The sequence below is a fragment of the Mastomys coucha genome, unplaced genomic scaffold, assembly GCF_008632895.1.
Source record: "Mastomys coucha isolate ucsf_1 unplaced genomic scaffold, UCSF_Mcou_1 pScaffold12, whole genome shotgun sequence".
NCBI lineage: Eukaryota > Metazoa > Chordata > Mammalia > Rodentia > Muridae > Mastomys > Mastomys coucha.
The window spans coordinates 62,098,633-62,120,617 of NW_022196894.1; the positions used below are offsets into that span (position 1 = coordinate 62,098,633).

At 38.0% G+C, this 21,985-nt stretch overlaps 1 protein-coding gene across 2 annotated transcripts in view; it reads right to left on the minus strand.

Annotated features, from left to right (window-relative positions):
• Positions 1–21,985, minus strand: part of Znf654 (zinc finger protein 654) — a 72,383-nt gene that overhangs the window by 20,444 nt on the left and 29,954 nt on the right. Inside the window, exons 3-4 of one of the 2 annotated variants that reach the window (XM_031364211.1) lie at positions 12,053–12,134; positions 6,888–7,019 (exon numbers count right to left, since the gene is read on the minus strand). In XM_031364211.1, coding sequence (XP_031220071.1) covers positions 6,888–7,019; positions 12,053–12,134 — 214 coding nt within the window. The remainder of the gene's footprint in view (positions 1–6,887; positions 7,020–12,052; positions 12,135–21,985) is intronic. The other variant, XM_031364212.1, reaches the window with a different exon arrangement.

The window sequence follows — 21,985 nt, forward strand, 5'->3', positions numbered from 1 at the left end:
AAAAAAAAAAAAAAAGAGGTCATATTCCCTCGTGTGCCAACTGCCACCAACAGGACAAGTTTCTTAATCTCCACCAAGAAAAAGATCTTCAAATTGATCTCTCTTATGAACAATGATGAAAAAAAGAACTCAATAAAATACTCAAACTGAATCCAAGAACACATCAAAAACACCATTCAGCATGATCAAGTAAGCTTCATACAAGGGATGCTGGGTTGGTTCAATATAAAAAAATAATAATAATAATCAATGTAATCTATCATATAAACAAACAGATAAAACCTCTGAGAAACTATAATACGCCTTCAATGTTAAAAGTCTGGGAGAGATCAGGGATACAAGTGCTTACCTAAAGATAATAAAAGCAATATTCAGTAAGCCAATAGTCAACATCCAATTAAACAAGAAACTTAAAGCAATTCACCGAAATGAAGGCTAAGACCAGGCTGCCCACATTCTCCCTATTATAATACTAGAAGTTCTAACTAGAGCAATAAAACAACAAAAGGAGATCAAGGAGATACAAATTGCAAAGGAAGAAGTCAAGCAATCACTACTGGAAGATGATCTGAGATACTATATATAAACTATTCCCAAAATTCTACCAGAGAATTTTCCAATAGCCAATAAATACCTTCAACAAAGATACTGGAAACAAAATTAACTAAAAAAAGAAAGAAAGAAAGAAAAAATCAGTAGCCCTCCTTTATAAAAATGATAAACAGATTGAGAAAGAAATTAGAGAAACAGCACCCTTCACAATCCCCACAGATACTATAAAATACCTTGATGAAACTCTAACCAAGCAAGTGAAAGACCTGTACGACAGGAACTTCAAATCTATGAAAAAAAGAAATTGAAGATTTTGATGACTAAAAGATCTCTCATGCTCATGGATCAGTAGAATTAACATATTGAAAATAGCCACCTTACCAAATACAATCTACAGATTCAATATAATTCCCATAAAAATTCTAACACAATATTTTATAAAACTTGAAAGAACAATTCTCAACTTCATATGGAAAACCAAAAACCCTAGATAGCTAAAACAATCTTGCAAAAATAAAAGAAATTCTGGAGGTAACACCATCCCTGATCATAAGCTGAACAACAGTGTAATAATAAGAAAAACTGCATGGTATTTGGTATAGAAATAGACAAATTGATCAATGGAATCAAATAGAAGATTCTGAAATAAACCCATACACCTACAGACACTTGATTTTTGACAAAGAAGTCAAACCATACAATGGAAAAAAAGAAAGGTCTTCAACAAATGGTTTTGGTCTAACTGGATGTCTACATGTAGAAGAATGCAAATTGATCCATATTTATCACCCTGCACAAAACTCAAGTTCAAGTGGATCAAAGACCTCAACATAGAACCAGATATACTAAATCTAATAGAAGAGAAAGTGGGAAATAGCCTTGAATTCACTGGTACAGGAGATAATTCCCTGAACAGATTATCAGTGGCTCAGGCTCTAAGATCAACAATTGATAAATGGGACCTCATGAAACTGAAAAGCTTTTGTAAGGCAAAGGGACCAAATGGCAGCCTACAGATTTGGAAAAGATCTTCACTAATCCCTTCATTCGAAAGAGGGCTAATATCTAAAATATATAATGAACTCAAGAAGTTAGACACAAACCAAATAAACCAATTTGAAAATGGAGTACAGAGCTAAACAGAGAATTCTCAACTGAGGACTCTGAAATGGCCTAGAAGCACTTACAGAAATGTTCAGCATCTTTAGTCATCAGGGAAATGCAAATCAAAATGACACTGAGATTCCACCTTACATCAATCAGAATGGCTAAGATTAAAATCTCAGGCTACAGCAGATACTAGGAAGAATGTGGAGAAAGGGGAGCACTCCTCCATTGCTGGTGGGATTGCAAGTTGGTACAACCACTTTGGTAATCAATTTGGCGATTCCTCAGAAAATTGGGAATATCTCTACCTAAAGACCCAGCTATTTATCAATTCTTGATCTTAGAGCATGAGCTATTGGAGTTCTGTTTAGGAATTTCCCCTGTGCCAATGAGTTCAAGGCTCTTTCCAACTTTCTCTTCTATTAGATTCAGTGTATCTGGTTTTATGTTGAGTCCTTGATCCAGTTAGCCTTGAGCTTTGTACAAGGCGACAAATATGTGTCTATTTTTATTCTTCTACATATAGACAGCCAGATCAGCACCATTTATTGAAGATACTTTCTTTTTTCCATTGTATATTTTTGGCATCTTTGTCAAAGATCAAGTGACAGTGTGTGGTTTTATTTCTGGGTCTTCAATTCTATTCCATTGATCAACGTGTCTGTTTCTGTACCAATACCATGAAGTTTTTTATCACTATTGCTCTGTAGTAAAGCTTGAGGTCAGGGATGGTGATTTCCCCCACCTGTTTTCGCTATTCTGGGTTTTTTGCCTTTCCAGATGAATTTGAGAATTGTTCTTACCATGTCCTTGAAGAATTGTGTTGGGATTTTGATGGGGATTACATTGAATCTATAGGTTGCCTTTGGTAGGATGGCCATTTTTACTATGTTAATTCTGCCAATTCATGAGTATGGGGGGCTCTCTACATTTTCTGAGATCTTCTTCAATTTCCTGCTTTAGAGACTTGATGTTATTGTCATACAGGTCTTTCACTTGTTTGGTTAGAGTTACCCCATATTATTTGTGGCTATTGTGAAGGAAGTTGTTTCCCTAATTTCTTTCTCAGCCTGTTTATCCTTTGTATAAAGGAAGGCTACTGATTTATTTGAGTTAATTTTATATCTGGCCACTTGTTTTATATCTGGCCAGTTGTTTATCACCCGGAGTTCTCTGGTAGAATTTTTGGAATCACTTATGTATACTATCATACCATCTGCAAATAGTGATACCTTTATTTCTTCTTTACCAATTTGTATCTCCTTGATCTCTTTTTACTGTGTTATTGTTCTAGCTAACCCTTCAAGTACTATATTGAATAGATATGGGGAGAGTGGACTGAAGCCCTGAGAGCCAGCAGAAGGAATGGAAACAGGCAACTTCAGGAAATAGAAGTTGAGGGGACCCTCCAGAATGCACCAGAGACCTGGGAGGTAAGAGACTCTCAGGACTCAAAGGAAGGGACCTTAGATGAAATGCCCGACAGTAGGCAGAGAGAACTTATAGAGCCCACCTCCAGCAGGAAGACAATGCATCAAGTGAAGGATAGTGTTGCCATCCCACAGTCACACCTCTGACCCATAATTGTTCCTGTCTGAAAGAATTACAGGGAATGGAGAGGAACCTGAGGAAAAGAAGGTCCAGTGACAGGGTCAAAGTAGGCTCCATCTCAAGGGGAGGTCCCAAGGCCTGACACTATTTCTGAGGCTATGAAGCACTCACAAAAAGGCACCTAACATGAGTGCCCTCTGAAAGACCCAACAAGCAGCTGAAAGAGTCAGATACAGATATTTGCACCCAACCAATGGACAGAAGCTGCTGACCCCTGTTGTTGAATTAGGGAAGGCTAAAAGAAGCTGAGGAGGAGGGTGACTCTGTAGGTGGGTCTGCAGTCTCAATTAATCTGGATCCCTGAGATCTCTCAAACACTGGACCACCAAACAGATAGCATACACCAGCTGATATGAAGGGTCCAACACACATACAGTAGAGGATTTCTGGGCCTGTGTTCATTCAGAGATGATGCACCTAACCCTCAAGAGACTACAGGCCCCAGGGAGTTTATAGGTAAGGTGGGGTGGGGGTATCCATGAGGAGAGGGGGGTAGAGGTATGGGGTGTGGAGCAGTCGAAGGGTGAATTGGGGAGACGGGGAATGGAATATGAAGTGTAAAAAATAAATTAATTTATAAGATAAAGAAGGCAAATTGAAAAAAATAAAATAAAAACTTAACACATAAAAAAAAAAAAAAAAAAAAAAAAAAGACCCAGCTATACCACTCCTGGGAATATAACCAAAGATGCTCCATCATACCACAAGGACACATGCTCCACTGTGTTCATAGCAGCTTTATTCACAATAGCTTTATTTATAATAATATTGAGAAATTGGAAACAATCCAGATGTCCTTCAACCAAATAATGGATACAGAAAATGTGGTTCATTTACACAACTGAATACTATTTACCTATTTAAAACAAGGGCATCATGAATTTTACAGGAAAATGATGCAACTAGAAAATATCACCTTGAATAAGGTAACTCAGACCCAAAGAACATGCATGGTTTTTACTCACTTATAAGTGGATATTAGACACAAAGTACAGGATACCCACACTACACTCCATAGACCCAAAGAAGCTAAGCAAGAAGCAAGCCCCAAGAAAGGATGCTTGAATCGCACTTAGAAGGGAAAATAAAATAGTCATAAGAGGCAGATAGAGAGAGGGAACTGGAGCGTAGAGGGATGGGCAGGAAAATGAGGTGGTGAGCTGTTCGGAATCAGGTGTGGGGAAAGACAGAAGACAAGGTCAAAGGGCCAGGAAGAGTGAATGAAGATCTGAGGCTGGGGCTGGTGGTTAATCTCTAGGATGTGTCAAGAGACCTGGGGTGAAGAAAGCTTCCAGGAGTCTATAGGGGTGACTACCTGTAACTCATAGCAGTGGGGATATGGAACCAGAAAAGGCCAACTCCTATAGTCAGGTAGGACACCCATTAATGGAATAAGAACAGCAATCCACCCACAAAATATTCATCCCAAAATCTATCCTATCTACATGAAACATAAGAACAAAAATAAACAGAGACTGAGGGAATGGCCAACTAACAACTGGCCCAAGTTGAGACCCATCTCATGGGTAAGAACCAATCCCTGACACTATTAATGAAACTCTCTTATGCTTGCAAACAGGAGCCTAGCACATCTGTGCTCTGAAACACATGCAGACACCCAAACACTGGACAGACCTCAGGGACTCTTATGAAAGGGTTGAGTGAAGGACTGCAGCCCGAAGGGGATAGGAACTCCAAATGAAAACCAAAAAAGTGAACTAACCTGAGTCCTTGGGAGTACTCAAATACTGAACCACCAACTAAAGAACATACACAGGCTAGTCCCCTTCATCCCACCCCACCCCCACACATAAATAGTGGATGTAAACCTTGGTCTTCATTTGGGTCCTCTAGCAACTGGAGCAGGGGCTGTCCTTAAAGCTGTTGCCTGTCTGTGGAATCTGTTAACCTGGCTGGGCTGCCTTGTCTGGCCTCAGTGAGAAAGAATGCACCTAGCCCTGCAAAGACTTGATATGCCACAGTTGGGGAGACACCCAAGGGAAGCCTCCACCCCCTCAGAAGAGAAGGAGAGGGACCATAGGGGGAAGAACTATGTGTGTGGGGGGGTAGCAACAGCCAAGATGTAAAGTGAATAAATAAATGAGGGGAAAAAAGAAAAAAAGAAAACTGCTCCTCCTTCTATAAAGATGATAGAGTTGCATTCTTTGAACCACTATATTAGTTATTATTGCTGTAATAAAACACCATGACCAAAAGTAATTTGTAAAAGAAAGGTTACTTGGCTTATGGTTCCAGAAGAAGGGTCCAAAATTGTGGGGGAGGCATGGCAGCAAACAACCTAAGCAGGAAGCTGAGAGATCACATCTTCAACCACATGTGGAAAACACATAGAGCAAACTATAAGTAGGGCGAGGCTGTACATTCTCCAGAAAGGTACTTCCTTTAACAACACTGCACCTTCTAAAGGTCCCATAGCCTCACCAACAAAACAGTATTACTAGCTAGGGACTATGTGAGTTTATGGGGGACATTTCCCATTCCAACCACCATGATCACCATGGTGAAGAATATTTTGAATACCAGCAGGATTAGGATAATTTTTCAAAGTATACTGCCTATAGACCATAGTCTAGGTTTTTTGACGTTTTAATGGAAAGTCTCTGGTTTTAGGAGAAACAAGTGTTTGATGTACCAGTGAAGAAAAGTGACCTTAAATTATAAATGAAAACAAAAGTACCCAGGAAAATAAAACTCTAAATATCAATATTATCTAAGCATCTGTACTTTAATACTGCAGCACATCTAGAGTGGAAGTTACATTTTCCTACATTCTGTTCTTCACTCAATCATTACTGCTTCTAGGAAGGACACCGAAGTTGCTTCAACCTAGATTCCTCAAAACACTTGGTTCTTCCTCTTCCTTATCCCCATGTATCCAATAACATAACCCAAGCTTTAAGTTCTTCATCACTGTATATACCCCTCTCAATTTGTTTTATTTTTCCATAATAATTGAGATTATAGAATATTTACACTAACTATAATAACATTTTTAAATTTTCTATGACTTATATTGGTTAGTCTTTTATGATATATATTCTGCAGTGAACACATATGTGAATTATTTGTTTGATCAGAATGCATCAAAGACATAGTTGGTTTTCCAGGCATTTGGATTGTTTCTGTTGCCCTTTCTCATATACTATAAGCTTGGTTGATGTCTTACTAAATCTTTTTACCTTGAAATAAACCATAGTCATTAATAATTCTGTCATTTGTTACTATAGAGGAGTTCACTGCCTGCCTGATTTTTCTCCTCTGTGAAATCTAGCTTGTTCAACGTGGGCTCTTAATTTGCAACATTTTACCTTAATTCTGAAAATTGAAAAGTATAACAGCATAGCCATGAGTATAACTATGAATTTTAAAACAATTTTAGGGGTTGTTTCTTTATAGTAAATTTTTTGTTGTTGTAGTTAACTGCCTTTCCAAACAAACCCCCACATCTAGTTTCTTGTCGGTGTAGTTTGCCTTTAAGACCCTGTGGTAGATTGAATATGCTTGGCTCAGGAAGTGGTATTTAATTAGGAGTAAGTGTGGCCTTTTTTGAGGAAGTGTGTCACTGTGGAAGTGGGCAATTGGGCCTTCCTCCTAACCATTTGGGAGCCAATCTTCTCCTGGTAGTCTTCAGATGAAGATGTAGAACCCTCTCTCAGCTCCTCCTGCATCATGCCTGCTTGGATGCTGCCATGCTCCCACCTTGATGATATTGGACTGAACCTCTGAACCTGTAAGACAGCCCCAATTAAATGTAGTCCTTATAAGAGTTGCCTTGGTCATGGTATCTGTTCACAGCAGTAAAAACTAACTAAGACTGGCCATCATCTAGAATGCACAATTAACTTTTCATAATTGTACATATTTTTGTTGTTTAAGTAGGTATTAATCTGTATGATGAAGAGATAAGTGAATCATATCAGAAACATATATCATGTAGCAGTAAAGAAAAACTACCGGAACTCAAAGCTAAGACAAAAATTATTATGTGCTATATTTGGCTATAAAAAATGAAGGTTCCTTCAACATCAACAGGCCTAGCAGATATCCTCAGTGGTTCAGTAGTCACACTTTTATCTTGGGAAAATCAACAGACACTTAATTGAATATAAGGTCCACTTAATAGAAAGGAATACATGCCTAGTCCTATAAACATCCTGTGACTGGAGAAGTCAAAGATTCTAAAGGAGAATGTGTGACTGCCATTTTCCTAAACCAATGTAATTTCTAACTGCAGTTTAAATACTTATCTTCCTACACACAGATAAGTTAACTCTCAACTCATCAAAGAAACATCTTTTGCAGCAAATAAAAAAATATTACAGAAATCAACAACTGGTTAAAAATGCAGAAAGTAAATGATTGTGGGGTAAGCACATAACTCATCTCCACCTAATGCTCAGAGAACACTATAGAAAAAGGAGATTGAGACTGTAAGAGCCGGGTGGTGGGAGCGCATACCCTTTAATCCCAGCACTTGGGAGGCAGAGGCAGGTGGATTTCTGAGTTTGAGGCCAGCCTGGTCTACAGAGTGAGTACCAGGACAGCCAGGACTATACAGAGAAACCCTGTCTCAAAAAACAAACAAACAAACAAAAAGAATAAAAAGAAAGAAAGAAAGACTATAAGAGCCCCAGGACAGGGCTTTCTGCTGTAAGATACTGTCAATTAGGCATAACAGGGAAACTACAACCACAATATTTCAACAGTGATGATTTAAACAAGACATGAATAATGATACCACCAAGCAGTTAGCCCAAAATACATGTACATTTCAGCAAACCTAAATAGATTCTATAGGTCTGTTTGTTTCTACTACGTACAAAAATGATGATAGTGATGACGGACGACAACGATGATGACGATAGTGAGGCAGTAAGTTTGAAAGGGAAGTGTGGGAACACAGAACTTGGAGGAGATATGAAAGCAATATGCTCATATGAAACTCACAAAATAAAAAAAATAAAGATTCCCCTTAATTTATGCAGGAAATTTTAAACAAAATTTACAATTTATATTTGAGAAACTCCAATTTTAGGTAGTCAGAAATTCATGAAAGAACAGAATAAGTTAAAACTAGATTTGAGTCCTATGGTTGTCCCAACCTGTCTTACAGTGTCAGGGGTATTTTGTCAGCAAGTGAGGAAACTATTAAATATGTAGTATGTCTAGCAGGAGGTAGAGTAAACTATAAGACTGGGCTATTTGTAGTTTCACATGGGAAACTATATCTGGATGACTGGAGCTCTTTCCTCTGGATTTAACCCTCTGCCCTCCAAAAGGAAGGAGGCTATATTAGAAGTAAACGATTGTTAGGAAGCAGAGACTCCACTGGAGCTGCCTCAACACTGCATAGTGAACTCTAGTGAAGCAACTCTGGTGAGTCATCATTCATTAAACCCCCAAAACTCACCCACCTGGATTTCTTTGGTCTGTAGTCTATCCCCTTTCTAGGGTAAACTGACATTTGTCATGTAACAGAGGAGCATAAATTTAATCAAATACAGATCTAGGGATTAGCAGCATCAATATAATCTAGAAGCTTCTTAGAAAGCAGACTACCAGGTCACACCTTACACTCCTAAATCATAATCTAAATTAACCCGGTCCTCAGATAATATAATATTAAGATATTAGCAATAGAGTTTGCCCCCTTTAAAGTGGAAGAGAAAGAAGACAACTGTAAACCTACATATAACACTACAAAAAATGGACAGAGGTGAGATACTCAGGGAAACAGGACAGTATGTTAAAAATAATTCAAGACTACATTAGATTATAACTATATTACCAATAGTCAATCAAAAACCAGAAGCTTTCCAGGCTTTGCAAATATAAGCTTTTACAGAGGTATACAGAATAGGAATGCATGTTGACATCTGCTAGATCCTAAAGGTAAGAAGCCTGGGGAATACTAACTGCAGTAACTCAGATAAGAAAATGAAAGCTGATTCCCCACATAAAGCTAAAATGGAACCCAAAGGTTTTAAAGCTTCTATGAGTTAGAAGGCTTAAAGAAGCTGTGTGTAATGATCCATACCTCTAATCCTAGTATTTGGGAGACTGGCACAAAGGTATTGCATTGCCCCAAAGTCAAGGTCAGCCTGGGATACATGGTACATTCTAGGCTAGCCAGTACTACACAGGGAAAAACTAAACAGACAAAGCTTCAAATAAGTTCAAACTAGAAAGAAGCCAAAATCGCAAAAATGGAAAAAGAGATTTTTTTATTTATTCCTTTGTTTTGTTTTGTTTTGTTTTTGTTTTTGTTTTCCCAAATAGGGTTTCTCTGTTTAATGGCCTGGTTGTCCTGGAACTACCTCTGTAGACCAGGATGGGCTCAAACTCATAGAGATGCACCTGCCTCTGCCTCCCAAGTCCTGAAATTAAAGGCATGTGCTACCATGCCTGCCTGGCAGAAGAGATTTTTAAAATGGTAGGGAGAAGGAGGTGATGAGGATAGACTTTCTATTTCAGCCAGAAATAGAGATACTGAAGGGATTAAAGACAGAAAGTGCATGTACACATGGCTTATATTGTGGTATGTTCATTAACTGATTACTTCTCTTCACAAAAGAAAAAATACAGGTGTGTCTCTTCATAAATGTTTACATACATTTTAAGCAAAAAAAAATTAATAATAATAATAACTTTAGCAGGAGTTGGAAAAATATGCATGCAGACATAGCCACCCATATATACCATATACAAAACTTTAAAAATATATTAAAAAAAAACCAAATTTTAAAAATCTTTCAGTGTCTTCATTTAGATGGTTCCCATTATCATTGCACAACTGTCACCTCTAGTACATACTCAACGAGCACCAACTTTAACACTGACATGTCCTTCTCCAGTGCCCTTGTAGCAGCATTCTCTAGCTCCTATCTGCTTTATCTCTAAGGCAGCCTCTGCTTTCCAAAACACTCACTTTAGAAGTCTTGTTGCCTTTCTGTCACAATTACAGGAGGTCACTATTCTACTTACTGTTGTTTTACACAGAGCATAGTGGTGAGAACAGTGTGGCACTCAATGAACACCTCCTGAGCAAAGAAATTCAAGAAAGAAAATTGTCCCAGGAACTCTTAGGTGTGGCCTAGATGGAGGAACTAGGTTCTCTTCTGCAGCCTGAGGATCAAGAGGTAGATCTCTTGGTTCCTTCTCCAGCCCCATGTCTGCCTGTACCCGCCCTGTTTCCCACCAGGCCAATAACAGATTAAATCTCTGAAACTGTAAGCCGGCCCCAATAAAACGTTGAGTAGCTGTGGTCACAGTATCTCTTTACAACATTAAAACCTAACTAAGACAAGTACATTGCCAATGACTGTCAAACATAAAGTGAAACAGAAAATAAGTGTTAAAAACTTGAATATGTAATCTAAGTAGATTATGAATTTCATACAAACAGTTTTGCTTTGATTTGCTGATATTTCCTATTTATATATTTTTGAGACAGGGTTTCACTCTGTAGCTCTGGCTGACGAGGAAAGCACTAAGAAGACAAAGCCTCTGCCTACCAAGTACTGATATTAGAAAACAGGTTTTTTTGATCTATTTTGTTGAATTAAGAATGAACACAGTAGAATGTGAAATATAATTTTCTCAATACAGCCAAACTCCTGATTAGCTATAAGCCTTTAATGTTATAGTAATGTTATATATAATAGGTTCTAGATCAACCCCTGTAGTGCTCCAACATTACTGTGCTTTATTCCAACCCAGAGAAGATAACAGTGAGAACACATGCATGAGCAGTGTACTATGTGTTGTTCCTAAAGAAATGACTAAAAGAACCAAACTATTTCAGTGTATAGAAGAGGTCTTGAAATCTTGTCAGTTTGTGCACTGTATTTATACATACATGTATGTAAGTGTATACAGGTGCACAAGGAAGTGTGTTTATGAGTGTAGAAGCCAGAGGTTGATAGTGGGCATCTTTCTCAATTGCTCTCCACCTTATTTTTGAGACAGTCTTTTAACTGAACCTGGAGCTTCTCAACTCAGCTAGACTAGACAGCTAGTGAGCTATGAGCATCTGCCTATTCCTACCTCCTCAGCATGACAATTACAGAAGTGTAAATCTATGTCTGGATCCTTTTCTACAATAATTTATTTTGTGTACATGTGTGTACACATGTTGCATTCAGAAAATAACCCCTTAGGAGCTGCCTTTCTCCCTTTACAAGTGGGATCCAAGGATTGAACTTAAGTCATTCATTCAGTTGGACAGCAAGCCCTTTACCCACTAAGTCATCTATCCAGTCCCTAATGGATTTTATGGGTATTGGAAGCCAAACTCAAATCCTAATGTTTTTGAGGGCAGGCATTTTACCAACTGAGCTATCTCACTTCTTTGTCTAGATTTGTTTCTTAACAAGAAGAACAACCTGCAGAGGTCTCATGCGATGGGAAAATCAGCAGATAGCCAAAGGAAAAGAAACATAGGGCAAGTAGCTTGCTTCTTGTGTCGGCAAGACCGCTCCTTCACCAGGGGAAACTGTAGACGGAGAAGTCACTATGTTCCCACACATGCTTAGGTTCTTTAGGCAACCACATAAGAATCCAGGATAGAAGCCGCTTGGGAATTCAGTTAAAATTGATTTCATGATTTTTCTTTACCTGCCAATATAGGGGAATCTTTAAAACAGTCACTCTAGTGACCATAACAACTTTTAAGCAAAAAGTTAATATAACAAACTATATTTAGAGAGAGAATCAAAGTGATTTGTGTGTGTATAAAACATAAAATAGTGAACTATTTTACCTGGAATGAGCCAAGAATATCCTTTAAGGGTTCTTCATAAAACTCATCTCTTCCAAAGAACAGGAGCAACTCAAAGAAACTCCTGAAAAGAAAAAAAATTATAATTTTCATTGCTTTGTGGCTTTGTTCTATTTTAAAAGACTACCAAGTTGTACTACCTCTCTAGTATCAAATATTTTACTTATAAATACTTGATTTTTAAAAACTCACTAAAGGGCTAGAGATTTAGCTCAGTTGTCATATACAAAGCCCTGAGTTCAATCTCTAGCACAGCACAGAAAGAGGTATATTGGTATATGTCTTTAATCCCAGAACCTGGTAAGTGAAAAATAGATCAGAAGTTCAACATCATTGTCAGTCACATGCCAAGTTTGAAACCAGCCTGGTATACATGAAATACTGTCTGAAAATACAAAAACAACTTATAAAGCACAAAAAGTAATGATGCAAAATAGGCAAGAGATTAGAATATATCAGATCAAGCTTGGCATCATATACTATGTAGAGGAAAAACTGTATGTGGAACTCCTTACTATCTGGGTTTTTAAACATCTACTGGAAATCCTAGAATGTACATGTCATACATCAAGGGAAAACTTTGTGTACTCACCAATGTATAATATATTTTGGTAGATTACCTAGGGAGATCAGAGACTAATAAAAGCAACTCTCTCTCTTTAGTAAAAAGCATTAAGGTCCAGAAGTCAAACATGAGCTGGAAAAAGGAAAGGGGACTAGTGGTAGGAAGGATGGTGAACAGTGAGTGGATTGGTGGGATGATACAGTCACAGTTTATCATATCTGTATATAAAAATCTCATAGTAAAAACCCATTATTTTGTACAATGAATATATCCTAATAATGAAAAAGAAAAAGACAACAATGAAGCTGCCACATCATTTGAGTTCTCCTTTTCAGAGACTTCTTTGGAACGTGTTTCAGACAGCATCACATGCTACAATGTGAATTAGAACTTTTACAAAACTGAAATGAATTCAGGATGCAGCTCAGTGCTCGAGTTCTTGCCTAGCACAAACAATTCCCTAGTACCAGAGAGGAGAAAATCTATGGTATTAGTAAAAGTTGGAATGAAACTCTCAAACTTTTTATCAACTGAGTTTAGACAATGTATTTGTCTTTTGTTTACTACTTAGCAATATTTTATAGAATCTTCTCCAAGAGTGGATTTATCTCAAAAACCACTTTTCTTTTTCTCATTAGAGTCTCAGTTCCTCTATGTTGCCCTGAGACTGGCCTCAAACTTTTGGATTCAAGAAATCTACCTGTTAACTTCTTTTTTTTTTTTTTTTAAAGATTCATTTTATTTATTTTATGTGTATGAGTACTCTGTAGCTGTAGTACAGGTGGCCTTGAGCCATCATGTGTGTGGCTGCTGGGAATTGAACTCACTGCCTTGCAGACCCCACTCATTCCAGCGTAATTCACTGTAACTGTCTTCAGACGCACCAGAAGAGGGCATCAGATCTCATTACGGGTGGTTGTAAGCCACCATGTGGTTGCTGGGATCCGAACTCAGGACCGTCGGAAAAGTAGTCAGTGCTCTTACCCGCTGAGCCATCTCGCCAGCCCCACCTGTTAACTTCTTAAGCAGACACGATAGGTACCTGCCCAGGGTCATCTAAAAAAGCACTATACTAATTCATAAGATATAACTCTTCCTATTTTAAAATTGGTTATGGCAATTCATTTGTATCCCCAGGCTCTGTACATAATTCTATCTTTCTACTACATTTTCAGTTAATTCCTTTACTAAAGTCTTGAACCTTTCAAAGTTATCCGTGCAGTTCGAATCTATTTCAAATTTCCATACATATTCTTTTTTATAGAATCCTCCTATGCACTACAAGTGTTTTTTCACTGCTATTATAATATAATTTTCCAGGGTCCATCAGGAGATCAGTACCTTATAAGACAAGAATCACATTATAAAATAGTGAAATAATAAGACATGAAATTTTAAGTCACTACTTAATGAAAAATAGATATATATGCATTAAAATAACATTAATCTTACTGTAAACCTTCTTCAGAGCCCTTGAATGAACAGGTCCATTGATAGCAAGCAGTATACTTTGAAAGAAATCTTTCTCTTTAAGCAGTGGGTTTCAAGACTGGACCCAGCAAACCATGTTGTAAACAGATGTTCCTTCATTCAGGTGTTGTTCTACTAGTAAAGCTTGATAGATATTTGGTAGAATTCTTAAAGGTCCTAGATTTTTCAGAAATGGTATAGAAGGTTCTACTAGTAAGAGTCAGTCTGGACTACTACAAACTTCTTTACAAGTAGTACTTCTTTAAACTTTTTCTTTTCTTATTGTTCCTTTTCATTTGAAAATTTTCTACATTATTCTGGATATATAGGTATGCATAATAGGTATAATCACTGATAATAATTGTAACAAAATTTATCTTAATTCTTCATTATACATTTAATTTTACCTGACTAAAAATTAAAACAAATTTCCATATATATTACTGTTATATAGAAATTTACATATTGTTTGAATATTATTTGATGTATGACATAGAATATGTTCTGCGTTTTTCAGAGTTGATTGATATTTTGCTTTTATAATCACCAATGTTGAGAATGTTCCTTCATATAAATTCATAGTACAAAATGATAAAAGTATGTTTGGAGCCTTTCAGAAATTGCTGACAATCCTGATCTAATCCTAAGCTCAAATTCACTTATCATCTTGTACAATCAAGCATTCTAACACAATACAATATGAAGACCTACTAATTTGGTATTTATATAGAGCACTGGCAGGAAACTATTATAATTCTTTGTTTTCTAGAACTAGGTGATCATGTTTCTCTATTTAGAAAAATTTGTATATACAGTAAGAACATTGAAATTTGTGGGGAGCCGTGAAGCTGGACAGGCATTCGCCATGGCAAGATGGCGCCTACTTCCGCTGTCGAGGTTTGCGCATGTGCATAGAGTGAAAAGACGCCATGTCACGGCCCATTCTGGGGCGTCACGTAGGGTAATGAGCGAACAGCCAATCATGGACAGACACGCCACGCTGTGGGCAGACACGCCGCACTGTGGTGTATATAAGCAGTGCGGATTTTGGGCTCGACCTCTCTTTTCCCTCTGGGAGAGGGCAGTAAACGTCGCTGCAGAAGGAACCTAGTGTGTCCGCGTGTCTTCTTCCCAGCGAGACGACTGCGCGGGCTACAGAAATTTATAAAAAATATCTTTGAATCTGAACCAAGATGTTTAAGATAGCACTCATTGGTACTTCCTGGGTGAGACTGTCATTTTGGTCCACATAGATGAATGAGCTCATTTTCTAGGTTGGAGTGGATGCCTCCCAGACTCTTTTTATCTAAGCATGATCCTAATTCTCCCACAGTCATTACTGATGGTGGCCGCCTGGGATCCTCAGTGATTGTCTATTCCCCTTTTGGGGAAAATGATGAACCTGGACCCACTAGTTCTAAGGTGTATGAGATAGAGGGGTCAGTCCAATTTAAGGAGCCCTTTGCTGTTGTAATGGCATTGGATTCCATCCCTGGTATGTTTAATTTGTCTTCAGATACTTTATAAGTGGTTAACTTATTGCCCAATTTGCCTGAAGCCCATATTAGGCTAGATTCTAATACCAAATCCTCTTTGATGATACAAGCACATACCCTTCTTAGACAAAGATAAAATCCCATTTATCTTCAACACCTCAGAGATCACCAAAATCTCCATAGGCTTTTTGTAAAAGGGAAACAGCCTGGCTGACCGTGCGGTATCTGGACTCCAATGTCACACTGTCTTGGAGGCCACCCGCTTTCACCTCTTGACCCATACTAACTGGAGGAGCCTCTGTTATAGGTTCTCCCATATACCAGTCAAAGATCTCAAAAAGATTGTCTGCATGTGCAAGTCCTGCCAAACTTTCTTCCAGGTGCCTCCCCTCCAAGTTTTGGGGAACAATCCCCGTGGACTACGATCCAAACATTTATGGCAGATAGATGTTGCTCATCATTCTTCTTTTGGAAAGCTTAAATGTTTTTGTATCTGTTGATATCTTTTCTCATGCCTGCTGGGCTTCTGCACATACTGGAGAAAAAGCCAAATATTCCATAAGTCATATGCTCCAATGCTTTCCTATTCTTGGGTTGCCTGATCAGATAAAAACTGATAATGGCCCCTGCTTTATAAGTCAAGCCTTTTTAGGGTTTCTAAGGATGTGGAAAATTACCCATTCAATAGGGATTCCATATAATCCCAAGGGACAAGCTATTGTAGAATGCTATAACCAAGTCCTTAAGACTCTATTACAAAAACAAAAGGAGAAGTCTCTACCCCCACACTATTTACCATAAATATTTTAAATTTTTCTAAAGAGGATCCACATCTGTCCCCATTTCAAAAACATTGGTCTTCATTGGTTTCCTACAGCTCCATTTGGGTCAGGTGGAGAGACCCACTGACTGGAGCTTGGAGAGGGCCAGACCCGCTCTTGACAACCGGAAGAGGGTTTGGCTGTGTGTTCAAAATGAGAAAAGACCAATCTGGATACCGGCTAGAGACATAAAATACTTTCCCCCACAGGGAGATGGCAATATTAATCACTCCAGGGAAATTTCCAGCCCTGAGAGCCTTCCTTCTGCTTCCTTCACAGATTTATCAAGAAAAAAGAATGAAGATCCCCCTGTCAACAACAATGAAGATCCTGCAAAAGACTGATGGGGGGATTCGACAATCCAAGAAGACTTAAAGAGGAGGAGAGAGTTTCAAGACAACCCACTGTGGACTGGCCTCCATGGCTTCCTGTCCTACTTATTTTCCCTCTTGGTCCCTTCTTGCTCCTTCTCCCTCTCACAGTGAGGCCATGTTTACTTAATACACAATTCATCCAACAGTGTATAGAGACAGTCAGGCTTCATCAGGTCCAGGTTCATTATCAAAGGCTCAATTCCCGAGAGCCCTCATACGATTGATTGGCCCTCAGAATATGACCAACCCTCTCAGGCTCTCTATTTGACCAATGATGGGTAAGATCTCAGATGTGCTAAGATGACCTAAGACAGGTTATGGAGCATGCTCCTTGAGCCAGAGTGACACATGTTATCCAGAAACGGGTAAGATCCCCAGGTGGGGGACAACCTAAGACAGGAGCCATGTAACCTGCTCATTACAAAAACAAAAGGGGGAGATGTTGGGCCCTATTTGGCCCTGGTTTGGGCCTTGAGGACAAACCCGAGCCTGGCTTGAGTTTTGTAAACTGTCTCAGTCACTTCCATACTGGAGTGACTCAGCATGACCTGCTTAAGCCTGCCTTTGCCTAGCTACTGCTGACATAGAGTAACTTTGTTGGCTCTATCAGTCACCCCATACGCTTCGTCATCTTTCCCCTCCTGCTGCATCATCTCTCCTCAGCAAAAAACTCCACCTCCTCTCTCAGCCCTTTATAAAGAAAAGATTGATATAATAAAATGAGTTCTTGCTTTGACAGACTCCTAGTTCAGGGTGGTTATTCTCTGGACAGCAAGAAATCCGAGCAGGGCCGGGTGGTGGTGGCGCACACCTTTAATCCCAGCACTTGGGAGGCAGAGGCAGGTGGATTTCTGAGTTCGAGGCTAGCCTGGTCTACAGAGTGAGTACCAGGATAGCAAGGGCTACACAGAGAAACCCTGTCTCGGAAAAAAAAAAAAAAAAAAAAAAGAAATCCGAGCAGCGACATTCACCCTCCTGCTCAGCCCCTCGGCTGGACTGGGTTCTCTCTCACCTGGTTCTTCCAGCAGAGAGCCCAGCAGGTGGGAACAGGGCAACATCTAGGCAGGCATGATACAGGCAGAGCTGAGATTCTACCTCTTCATCTGAAGGATGCTAGTAGAAGACTGACTTCCAGGAAAATAGGGTGAGGGTCTTAAGCCCACACCTACCATGACACACCTATTCAACAAGGCCACACCTCCTAATAGTGTTACTCCCTGGGCCAAAAATATACAAAGCATCACAAATATATAGTAGAAAATCAAGTTTGAAATATAGTAAAGTAAGATAATTAAAAACGATTGGCAATCTACTAGTAAACCTGTGGTATAGCCCCAAATGTCTAGCTGTTCTGAATAAAAAGCTAATCTTTTTATTTTTTGCCATTGCACATATGAATGCTACTAGTGCAAGCAGTTCACATTTCTGTAATCTTGGAGGATCTGATGCTAAAATATGCTAAAATTCATGAACACTCTTTCCTTTTTGTAAGAAAAAGGTTGGGAAAGCAACATTAGTATCTGTATTTTGTCTCTATTCTCAGTTTCATACGTGGCCATTGTGTTTTATCTATTATAGTTAGGAATTATTGCTATGCTCATGAATTGGTTCCTTGTCCAGTTGTCATCAGGGAAGCTTCCTCTAGCAGCAGATAGGAGCAAATGCAGAGACCCACAGCCAGACATTACGCAGAAAGAGAGTCTAAAATGAAGATCTCCATTTGGTCCCTCCTCTTGGAGATCAGGAAACACAGAGAAAAGGAGGAAAAACTGTAGGAGTTAGAAGTAATGGAAGATGCCAGGAGAACATGGTCCACCAAATCAACTAAGCAAGACTCACATGGACTCATAGAGACTGAAATAGCAAGCACAGCCTCATGGGTCAGTAACAGGTTCTTTGAGTATATGCTATGGCTTGCTTGTTGGTTCCTAACAGAGAGAACAGATATATCTCTATCTGCCTGCTCAAGAGACTCTTTCCCTTCCATTGGGTTCCTTTTTTATCCTCAATAATGAGCGCTTTAGCCTTATCTTCTTGTATTTTGTTTTGTCCTGTTTGGCTCTAGTCTCTTAGAGACCTATTCTTTTCTAAAGAGGAAATGGGGGTGGGGGAGAGGAGGATCTGAAGCTGAGGAGAGGTATAGATGGAGGGGAAATTGGTTGAGAAGCATTGTAGGAGAAAAGATTATATTTTCAATTAGAAAGGAAAAAAAGGAGGGAAGGAAGGAAGTAGTGTTAAATCAGTTTACAAGAAAAAAGTTAAAGACTGGCCATGACAAGCTACATGAAATTTGCAAGTCTCCAAGCTTCTCAGTCCTCAGTTCCTTATCTCAGGAATGAATATGAAGTATACTTTAATTCAAATATATACATATATACACATCTACATATATTGTATAATATATGAGCAGTATATATATATGTGTATGTATATACACACATACACACACACACATATATATGGGAAAGACAGACATATTGTGGTTGCTGTTTTAAAATTTTTTACATGACTTTACATTTCCTAAACATTTGAAAAATATTCAGAAATCATTTTATTTCTGTAAAAAATCTCTTTAAAAGCCATAATTCAATTGCCCAGCCTAGAGATGGCCTGTCTTCCTATAGTATAGGAAATTCAGAACTTTATAAATGTGGGTATATATAAATTACTACCAGAGAATACAACAGCATACATATTTATATAGAGAAATATATACTTATAATTACATTCATATAAAAAAGAATCTTAAACACAAAGCTCATATATATGTTTTTTCAGCTGAATAAAAGTTACATACATGATACAAAATATGAAAAAGAAGTCTTCAAACAGAAACTAAATATAATGAAATCTGTGAATATTCTGACTTCCTTCCTGTGTAGGTAGCTTTATGTGACTATAGAAAGCTCTTCTGCTGCTTCATCAAGTTATCCCTATCATTCTTTCAGAAGTCAGCAAGTGTTAACTAGTTTTCCTCTAACATCCTAAACTAGTTAAAGCCTTTGCTATGCCTTCTCATTACACACTGCAAGTGTCTCAAAATTGCAATTACACAATAGTATAACTGGTGATTTAGTATCTCTAAACTCTGCAAGACTTTTGAGACTAAGACTTACTTGTTTCCAACTTTTCCTTATGAACAAAACAGAGCTTTACCAGAAATAAAATACAGTTATGGACTTATAGAAGAATTTCTGTTATTTTAGAAAAATAAAATGCTACCCTTACAAACTTACTACCACTTTAATGGAACAATCTTTCTCTCTATTTTCTCTATTTTATTTTATTTTATTTTATTTCTCTATTTCTCTCTATTTTCCTTCTAGTATGAATATACAGTTCTCTCTTCTACTAGAGTAATTTCCAATAACACAGAAACCTTTCCTTTTAAAAAACAGTACTACTTTTTTTAAAAAAAATGTTGGTTGCATTTATTTCCCATCTTGTGATTTGCATATACTGTCCCAAACAGTCCGTGTGGTTGCTACCTTGTGCTCACTTTTTCTACTCATCATAATGTCATCATCAATAGAGAGTACCAAAGTGATATTTGAAGGAACAGAGAGATGATTATGAAATCTTCAACAAAGAATGGAGAATGAATAGACAATAAAGGTTAAACTATACACATATAATGCTGGCCTTATCAGCTGAATGCAAATTGCTTCTAGGCAGTCATTAAGGACAGGTACCATTATAAAGACTTTGGCTTGCTAAATAGATCAATGGCATATAGTAAAGATGCATCAATATGCTCAAATAGGGATGCAATATCCAGTACAGCAGTTGCAATAGGATTCAGTATTTGACTCTCATTCTCCAATACACTCCTAATTTCTGAATATGATAAATATGAGAGGTAAAGGGAAATGATGTGATAGCAACCACCAGTCCTGTGTCATTTGAGTCTATGATGGTGACACTAATCTCTACAGTTCCTATAATCTATACAACTAAAAATAATGGTTTTGGTTCACACTTTTCTCTGGTAGTAGAAACCCCAGTTGCTTCAATTTGGCTTTACAAACAAATAGCTCTCACACCAAATAGCAGAGAAACAATATGGAAATTCTGGAAAATTCTAAGTATCTGGCACAAGGAAAATAATAACAGGATTAGTCTGTGAATTCATTGCACTCATTTTAAGTAAGACTTATGCAACTCTCCATTGGTTACCTGACCTGCAATTCTTAATGTCTTAATCTATCCTATGGATGTGATTCTGAAGGTGTTTTTTTTTTTCTAAATTTCTTCATATAATTGTATAAACGTATCTGTGTCCTTAAATGATTGATTTTGCATGTTTGAAATTAATCTTATACTTTTCAATATGACCACATCTCACTATGTAAACCCTTCTGGCTTGCAAATCCATAAGCAGGCCAAGATAGCATGAACTTATAAAGACTTGTCTTGTTCCATCTCCAATATTTTGGTATTTTTTTTCATATTTCCAACTGCATACCCTTACACACACACACACACTCACTCATCACCAGGCTTCCCTATTCCCTGTGGCCTAAGTCTCTAAGGGTTAAGTGCATCTTCTCTCACTAAGGCCAGACTAGGCAGTCCTCAAAAGACAGCACTACTTAGTAAGCAGTTCGAATAACTAAATTCTTTCATTCAGCATTCTCCATCTTAACATAACATTTGATTCTTGTTTTTTGAGGGAAGGTTTCATGTAACCTATGCTAGCCTCAAACTCCCTATGTAGCTAGTGATGACCTTGATCTTCTGATGCTCCTGCCTCCACAAAATAATGCTGGAATCAAAGACTAGTATAATCATATAAGGGTACATAGTTTAAGATTTGATTCTTAAATTACTGTATGTTATATTACCAGCAGTAAATAGGCTATCAAACAAAATAAAAATCACTGTATGATTTTGTTAGGTGGTCTTTGGTATGAAAAAACCATACTATTAACTATCTACCTAAGAAAAATAATAACGTACATAAATCCGTGTACATAATTTAGACGGAATCTCATCTGGGCTGTCAATGCTTCCTCCAAGAGCCAAAGACCACCTAACAAAAGCCCCAATACCAGGAAATGAGAATCCCTCTTTTGAGCTATTGGTCAGGGTTGTCCAAGATACTCTCAAAACATTTGAGACTATTGTTACTGTTCTTGGGTGGCCCCAGAAGGGGGAAGATAAGTTTCTACTTCCTTTTTTTTTTTTTT